The following is an 8,259-nucleotide window of genomic DNA, read 5'->3' on the forward strand; positions in this document are numbered from 1 at the left end:
AGAGAAAAGCCACACTAAACTCCCATCATCTGGCTAAACCAGACTTGTGTAGCTGTGTGTGTGTGCTCTGTAAAATATAACACAATACCTGTATCAATAGAAACTAATTTAATTTCCTTATACACGTTCTATTATTGCACACATACATCTATCAATCAATCTAGTTGTGATAGTGGTGACATAATTACTCAGATACTAAAAAGTAGTTATACCACATACTTTTTTTTACAAGTTAAAGTCCTGCAAAAAAAATTATTATTAAAGTAAAAAGTTCGTATATTATTGTTATCAATTTAAAAAAAGGAAACTCATTAAAAGTAAAAGTCCTTTTTATGCAGACTCATTTTTATTTATATAGGTTATATTTCTTAACTTTTTTTTCCTGCTGGTTAAGATGGAGCTTTTTACATTTCAACATTACAATAGTAACATTAGAAGTATCTAATGCAAGTAAAAAGTTTGTATATTATTGTTATCCATTTAAAAAAAGGAAACTCATCAAAAGTCCTTATTATGCAGACTCGTTAAGTTTGTATTTATATATGCTATATTTATTAACTTTTTTCCTGCTGGTTAAGATGGAGCTTTTTACATTTCAACATTAAATTAGTAACATTAGAAGTATCTAATGCATCATGTTGACATAAAATAAATTTGGATTTGCAAAGTAACTAGGCCTTCAAGCTGTCAATAACAGTAGATATAATTGCAGCAGCTGGAAAGTAGGGAGAATGTTACTCTAGTATCAATTTGACTATTTAAAACAAGGGGGAAACATTTGTAGTTGTTTGATTTTCATTAGAAATAAAGTGGGGCTTTCCTGTCTGCTTCATGACTCATTTATAATAATAAAAAATAGATTTGCGCTACCCAGCAGCAGCACTGAACTGCAGTCTGGAGACGGCTGTCTCGTGCAAAAGAAAGGGAGTAAAGGCTCCCTGACGCCTCTCCGGATTCCTCTCTCTCTCTTTTACCTTTGCCTCAGGCTGCCTCATTTCATCCCTATAGAGCTGCTCCTTTTCCTTTAATTCTTTCAGGGCCTCCGCGACAACCACACACCTTTTGTTTAGGAGTGGCTGTGTCCCATTCTGGGCTCACCATCGAGGGGGTTTCCACAACCGCAGCTTCCTGGTATGATGATGCAATGAGGACAGGCAGTGTTAAAGACTGCTTGCCCCCAATTGCCTCATATGTCAATGGATACAACTTCCAGGGCGCAGTGGTTGCCTCACCCCCCTCTGTGCTGACCCCAGTTCTGGCGCTCTTCAGATCCTGTGGTAGACAACAGAAAACACTCCAATTTTAGATAAAATATCACATAACATAGAATCCTCCTAAATTCATCTTTTGTTTTGAGCACGGTACACTGTTGTTACATTTATACAGTACAGGCCAAACGTTTGGAACCACCTTCTCATTCAATGCATTTTCTTTATTTTCATAACTATTTACATTGTAGATTATCACTGAAAGCATCAGAACTATGAATGAACACATATGTACTTATCAAAAAAGCGTGAAATAACTGAAAACATGTCTTATATTCTAGTTTTTAGTTGATACACAGCCAGCCGCCCTATTGAACAACTGTAAGAATACATATTATGGCAAAAACCATCAAGCGCTACAACGAAACTGGCTCACATGAGGACCGCCCCAGGAAAGGAAGACCAAGAGTCCCCTCTGCTGCTGAGGATAAGTTCATCTGAGTCACCAGCCTCAGAAATCACAAGTTAACAGCAGCTCAGATTAGAGAGCAGATGAAAACCACACAGAGAGTTCTAGCAGCAGACACATCTCTAGAACAACTGTTAAGAGGAGACTGCGCCAATCAGGCCTTCACGGTCAAATAGCAGCTAGGAAACCCCTGCTAAGGAGAGGCAACAAGCAGAAGAGATTTGTTTGGGCCAAGAAACCGCCACTAAATAAGCGACCCCATGTCCTCGTCTGTCCCTAACAAAATGGATTATATACATACATCAGATCAAGACAGAAATAGCACTGTTGAGACAACGTTATAGCATGAAAACGTTACTGCCTGACAATCACCGGCTAATTGCTAGCTACGTCACAGAGCTAAGGTTCGCAGCTGAATATTTACAACTTGTTAAGATCAAACATCTAACACAATCTTCTAGAGTGAGAATGAAAATGTAACATAATAAACAACACATGTAACGTTATGTAATAAATTATTTGTGAGTGGTTAAACTGTGTTGCTGTTAGCTAGCTAAGGTGAAAATGCTAGCACGTTATGGTACGGCACCAATATATATATATATATATATATATATATATATCCATCCATCCATCCATCTTCATCTCCCCTTATCCTGTGTCGGTCGCGGGGGAGCAGCTCCAGTAGGGGACCCCAAACTTCCCTTTCCCGAGCCACATCAACTAGCTCCGACTGGGGGATCCCGAGGCGTTCCCGGCCAGGTTGGAGATATAATCTCTCCACCTAGTCCTGGGTCTTCCCCGAGGTCTCCTCCCAGTTGGACGTGCCTGGAATACCTCCCTAGGAGCGCCCAGGAGGCATCCTTACCAGATGCCCGAACCACCTCAACTGGCTCTTTCAACGCGAAGAGCACCGGCTCTACTCCGAGCTCCTCTCTGGTGACTGAGCTTCTCACCCTATCTCTAAGGGAACGCCAGCCACCCTCCTGAGGAAAACACATTTCGGCCGCTTGTACCCTTGATCTCGTTCTTTCGGTCATGACCCAGCCTTCATGACCATAGTGAGGGTAGGAACGAAAATTGCCCGTTAGATCGAGAGCTTTGCCTTCTGCTCAGCTCTCTTTTCGTCACAACGGTGCGATAAACAGAATTAATACCGCACCAGCTGCTCCGATCTCCGACCATCTCACCTCCATGGTCCCTCACACCGCGAACAAGAACCCCAAGGTACTTAAACTCCTTCACTTGAGGTAGACTCCATCCCTACCCGGAGAGAGCACTCCATCGGTTTTCCTGCTAGAAACCATGGCCTCAGATTTAGAGGTGCTGATCCTCATCCCAGCCGCTCACACTCGGCTGCGAACCGATCCAGTGGTGCTGTAGTCACAGCCGATGATCCATCAGGACCACATCATCTCAAAAACACGTGGGTCCCGACCCACCGAACTGCAACCACCTCCCCGCCCCGACTACGCCTCGAATCCTGTCCATATATATTACAAAACGGATTGGTGACAAAGCGCACCCCCTGGCGGAGGCCAACCCTCACCTGAACGAGTCCGACTTACTGCCGAGAACCCGGACACAGCTCTCGCTTTGGTCATACAGAGATTGGATGGCCCTAAGAAGGGACCCCCTCACCCCATATTCCCGCAGCACCTCCCACAATTTCTCCCGGGGACCCGGTCATACGCCTTCTCCAGATCCACAAAACACATGTAGACTGGTTGGGCATACTCCCAGCCCCCTCCAGATCTCTGCGAGAGTAAGATCTGATCCGTTGTTCCACGCAGACGAATCCGCATTGTTCCTCTTCAATCCGAGTTGAACTATCGGCCAAACCTCCTTTCCTTCCACACTTGGAGTAACTTTACCAGGGAGGCTGAGAAGTGTGATACCCTGTAGTTGGCACACACCCTCGGTCCCCCTTTTTGAAAGGGAACCCACCACCCCGGTCTGCCACTCCTTAGGCACCGTCCCAACTCCACGCAATGTTGAAGAGGCGTGTCAACCAAGACAGCCCCTCCCACACCCAGAGCTTTCAGCATTTCTGGACGATCTCATCAATCCCTGGCTTTGCCGCTGTGGAGTTGTTTGACTACCACAGCGACTTCCGCCAGGGAAATTGACGACAATCCCCATCATCCTCCAGCTCTGCCTCCACCACAGAGGGCGTTCAGCTGGATTATGAGTTCCTCAAAGTGCTCCTTCCACCGCTCTATTACCTCCCCATTTGAGGTCAACAAAGTCCCTCCTTACTGTATACAGCTTGGATGATCCCTCGCTTCCCCCTCCTGAGGTGGCGAACGTGTTTCCAGAAGCACTTTGTGCCGACCGAAAGTCCTCTCCATGTCTTCTCCACTTCTCCCACAACCCCTGCTTGCCTCTGTCACGCAGAGGCTGCAGCCTTCGGGCCCGTCGGTACCCTGCAACTGCCTCCGGTCCTCCGGGATAACATATCCGGAAAGACTCTTCTTCAGTGCGGAGCTTCCTGACCACGGTGTCCACAGTGTTCGTGGGTTCCGCCCTTGAGGCACCTAAACCCTAAGACCACAGCTCGCTGCCGCAGCTTTAGCAATGGAAACTTGAACATTGTCCACTAGGTTCAATGCCCCCAGCCTCCACAGGGATGCACGAAAGCTCCGCCGGAGTGCGAGTTGAAAGCCCGTCGGACAGGCCTCTTCCGACGTTCCCAGTTTACCCGCACTACACGTTTGGGCTTACCAGGTCTGTCCAGAGTCTTCCCCCACCCCCTGACCCAACTCACCACCAGATGGTGATCAGTTGACAGCTCTGCCCCTCTCTTCACCCGAGTGTCCAAAACATACGGCCTCAGATCAGATGAAACGATTATAAAATCGATCATTGACCTTTGGCCTAGGGTGCTCTGGTACCACGTACACTTATGAACATCCCTATGTTCGAACATGGTGTTTGTGATGGACAATCCATGACTAGCACAGAAGTCCAACAACAGACAACCGCTCTGGTTTAGATCAGGGAGGCCGTTCCTCCCAATCACGCCTCTCCAAGTATCTCCATCATTGCCCACGTGTGCGTTGAAGTCCCCCAGGAGAACAATGGAGTCCCCTACTGGAGCCCCATACAGGACTCCATTCAAGGTCTCCAAGAAGGCCGAATACTCCAACTCTGTTTGGTGCATACGCACAACAACAGCAGAGTTTTCCCCCCCCACACCGCGTCGTGAGGCGACCCTCTCGTCCCACGCGGGGTAAACTCCAACGCAGCGGCGCTCACCGGGGCTTGTGAGTATCCCCACACCCCCCGGCGCCTCACACCCTGGGCAACTCCAGAGTAGGAGAAGTCCAACCCCTATCCAGGTACGGTTCCAGAACCGAGACTGTGCGTAGAGGTAACCCCCACCAGATCTAACTGATAGCTCATCCACCTCCCGCACATTCCGGCTCCTTCCCCCACAGAGAGGTGACATTCCACGTCCCCAGAGCCAGCCTCTGCTGCCCGGGTCTGTCCGTCGAAGCCCCTGACCTTCGCCCCACCCATGTGCGGCACCCGACCCCTTTGGATCCTCCCACAGGTGGTGGGCCCTGGGCTGGAGGGAGAAGTGCCACGTTGCTTCTTCGGGCTGTGCCCGACCGGGCTCCGTGGCAAACCCGGCCACCAGGCGCTCGCTCACGAGCCCACCGTCTGGTCTGGCTCCAGACGGGGGCCCCGGCTTCCACCGGGCAGGGTCCCTCTATCCCTTCCTTGTATTCCTAAGAGTTTTTGAACCATTCTTTGTCTGGCCCCTCCCCTGAGACCTCTTTGCCATGGGAGACCCTACCAGGAGCACAAAGCTCCAGACACACCAGCCCAGGTTCATAGGGACACACAAACCTCTCCACCACGATAAGGTGATGGTTCCCGGAGAATATATATATATATATGTGTGTGTGTGTTATAATTCACTGTACCAAAATCATTACCCACTGCAAAATAAAGCCTACAGGTGGCTTATATGTTACAGGAAGTATAGTAAAAAGACTCATCTTCAACTTACACTTGTAGTGCTCGGTTATGGGTCTCGCCACCTCGTCCTCGGCCGCCATTATTGGAAGTTTTGGAACTTTTGGTGGCTTCCGCCACGTACCCAAGATGGCGACCGTTGAGGGTGGAAAGTGTTCATCGTTCCACACAACATGTTGACTGTCATGAGTGCACCATCCGGGTACTTGTAACGCACTGCATTTGGCCACACTTTGTCAGGGTGAACGCACTCTACTCTATAGTAGGTAGTAGTATGTTGTAGTAGTAGTAGTTGTAGTAGTATGTACTCTATAGCTAGGGTAGGTACAGAAGTGTGCGATTCTACCGGATCCACCATTTCCCCCCGCTGCTGATTGAAATCCTAGAGGCAACACTGTTTTTCATTTTTCTTATCATCTTTAACACGTTTGTTTTGTCTTTTCTCACAGCAACTAGAGATCATCACACCATTTCAGCTATACTTCAATCCAGATTTGATTCTAAAGAATTACCAGGTGAGTAACCTAACCCACTGCTCATCTTCATCCTTAGGGCACATGTAACACACTGTAACATTTCATACACTTTACAGCCTGAATAACCTCAGCTACTTATCTAAGTTAACCAGAAAGTAGTGAAATTAGATTGCATTGATTTGTCTGCTACAGCCATATGTTTTCTGTAACCGCAAGGACTGTGATTGGTCAACTCGTCCTGCGTGTTGAAAGTGGGCGTTTCAAGCAGCCTACTGTGGGGAGTAGCAACATGCCAGTTCACTGACATAAGCTTTCCAAATAAACTCAGACATATTTTGGTTACAATGATGGGGTCATCCGTTTGTAAAATGTCTTTATGTCAGTACGTTTTGAAATTAGCGCTACGTCAGCAAGCAGTACTTTGTGGGCAGTTGTGGCTAAAGTTTGCTTGCTAACATAACATCAACTGGCTGGCAGACAGTTTGCATATAACTTTAGACTCTTTGTGATGATTGGTTTGGTTCTCCTCTTTTTGTAGGTATGGCGACTTATAACCAACTTCCTGTTTTTTGGTCCAGTTGGCTTCAATTTCCTGTTCAATATGATATTTCTGTATCCTTCTCAGTTCCATGTTTCACTTCATTTAGCACGTGAAGTATGTTTGCATACTTTCTGTTTCACAGGGAGAGGCTGTATGTGGTTTCGGTGATGAAACCAGCCAATGACACAAAACAACATAATAAGTCTTTAGGTGGTGGTGATGATATCTGCATATTGATTTTGGCAGTGTTTCTGTGTAGATTTCCTTAACCATTGGATTTCAGGTACAGATACTGTCGTATGCTAGAGGAGGGCTCTTTCAGGGGACGTACAGCTGACTTTGTCTTCATGTTTCTCTTTGGCGGACTTCTGATGACTGTATCCTTACCATTTATGTTTTATTAGGAAATATGTTTTATGTACAAATAATGAGGCATTTACGTAGTAATTCAATGATCAGAAACCTATTTATTACTTACATTACCTGCAACATTAAAAGCTCTCTGGTACAGTTAATGGTGCCCTTTAATCTCTATGTGTGTGATGTTATTATGGGTAAGTAAGAGTTTCACTCACTGCATCTTTTGATTGTTAATTCATCACGGGCTACCAAGGTGGTAGCTACTTAGTATTAGTCCATAAACTGCACAACAGTACATACACTGCACTTGTACTGTGCACTTATGAAACTGCAGATTTCCTAACCACAATGCACCTGTGTCTTTGCTGCTAAATTACAAACCACTATTCAAGTTGGGACCTTGTGTAAAACGTAAATAAAACAGAATACAACGATTTGCAAATCCTTTTCAATCTATATTAAATTGAATATACTACAAGACAAGATATTTAATGTTCAAACTGATAAATAATTGGGTTTTCTTGTGTGCAAATATTCACTCATTTTGAATTTGATGCCTGGAGCACGTTCCAAATAAGCTGGGGGCAGGGGCACGTTTACCACTAGGTTAAATCACCTTTCCTTTTAACAATGCTCAATAAGCATTTGGAAACTGAGGACACTTATTGTGAAACTTATTAAGCTTTTTAGGTGGAATTCTTTCACATTCTTGCTTTATGTACAACTTCAGTTGCTCAACATTCCGGGGTTCGGCACACATTTTCAATGGGAGACAGATCTGGACTGCAGGCAGGCCAGTCTAGTACCCACACTCTTTTTACTATGAAGCCAAGCTGTTGTAACACGTGCAGAATGTGGCTTAGCGTTGTCTGAAATCAGCAGGAATGTCCCTGACAAAGACTTTGCTTGGATGGCAGCCTATGTTGCTCCAAAACTTATATGTACATTTCAGCATTAATGATGCCTTCAAAGATGTGCAAGTTACCATGCCATGGGCACTAACACCCCCCCATACCATCACAGATGCTGGCTTTTGAACTTTGCACTGATGACAATCTGGACAGTCCCTTACCACTTCTCACTGGTGAGCATCCAGGGATCGGACATTGAGGTAGTGGAGAGCTACAAATTCCCGGGTGTTCACCTAAACAATAAACTGAACTGGAGTGACAACACCCATGCACTCAACAAGAAGGGCCAGAGTCGCCTCCATCTGCTGAG

The 8,259-nt window shown here is 46.1% G+C and overlaps 1 protein-coding gene across 1 annotated transcript in view; it reads left to right on the forward strand.

Annotated features, from left to right (window-relative positions):
- derl2 (derlin 2) overlaps positions 1–8,259 on the forward strand; it is an 18,996-nt gene that overhangs the window by 584 nt on the left and 10,153 nt on the right. Inside the window, exons 2-4 of the mRNA XM_032539438.1 lie at positions 6,111–6,176; positions 6,676–6,749; positions 6,962–7,055. Of these exons, the coding sequence (XP_032395329.1) occupies positions 6,111–6,176; positions 6,676–6,749; positions 6,962–7,055 (234 nt within the window). The remainder of the gene's footprint in view (positions 1–6,110; positions 6,177–6,675; positions 6,750–6,961; positions 7,056–8,259) is intronic.

Source organism: Etheostoma spectabile, chromosome 16 (genome assembly GCF_008692095.1).
Source record: "Etheostoma spectabile isolate EspeVRDwgs_2016 chromosome 16, UIUC_Espe_1.0, whole genome shotgun sequence".
NCBI classification, from domain to species: Eukaryota; Metazoa; Chordata; class Actinopteri; order Perciformes; family Percidae; genus Etheostoma; species Etheostoma spectabile.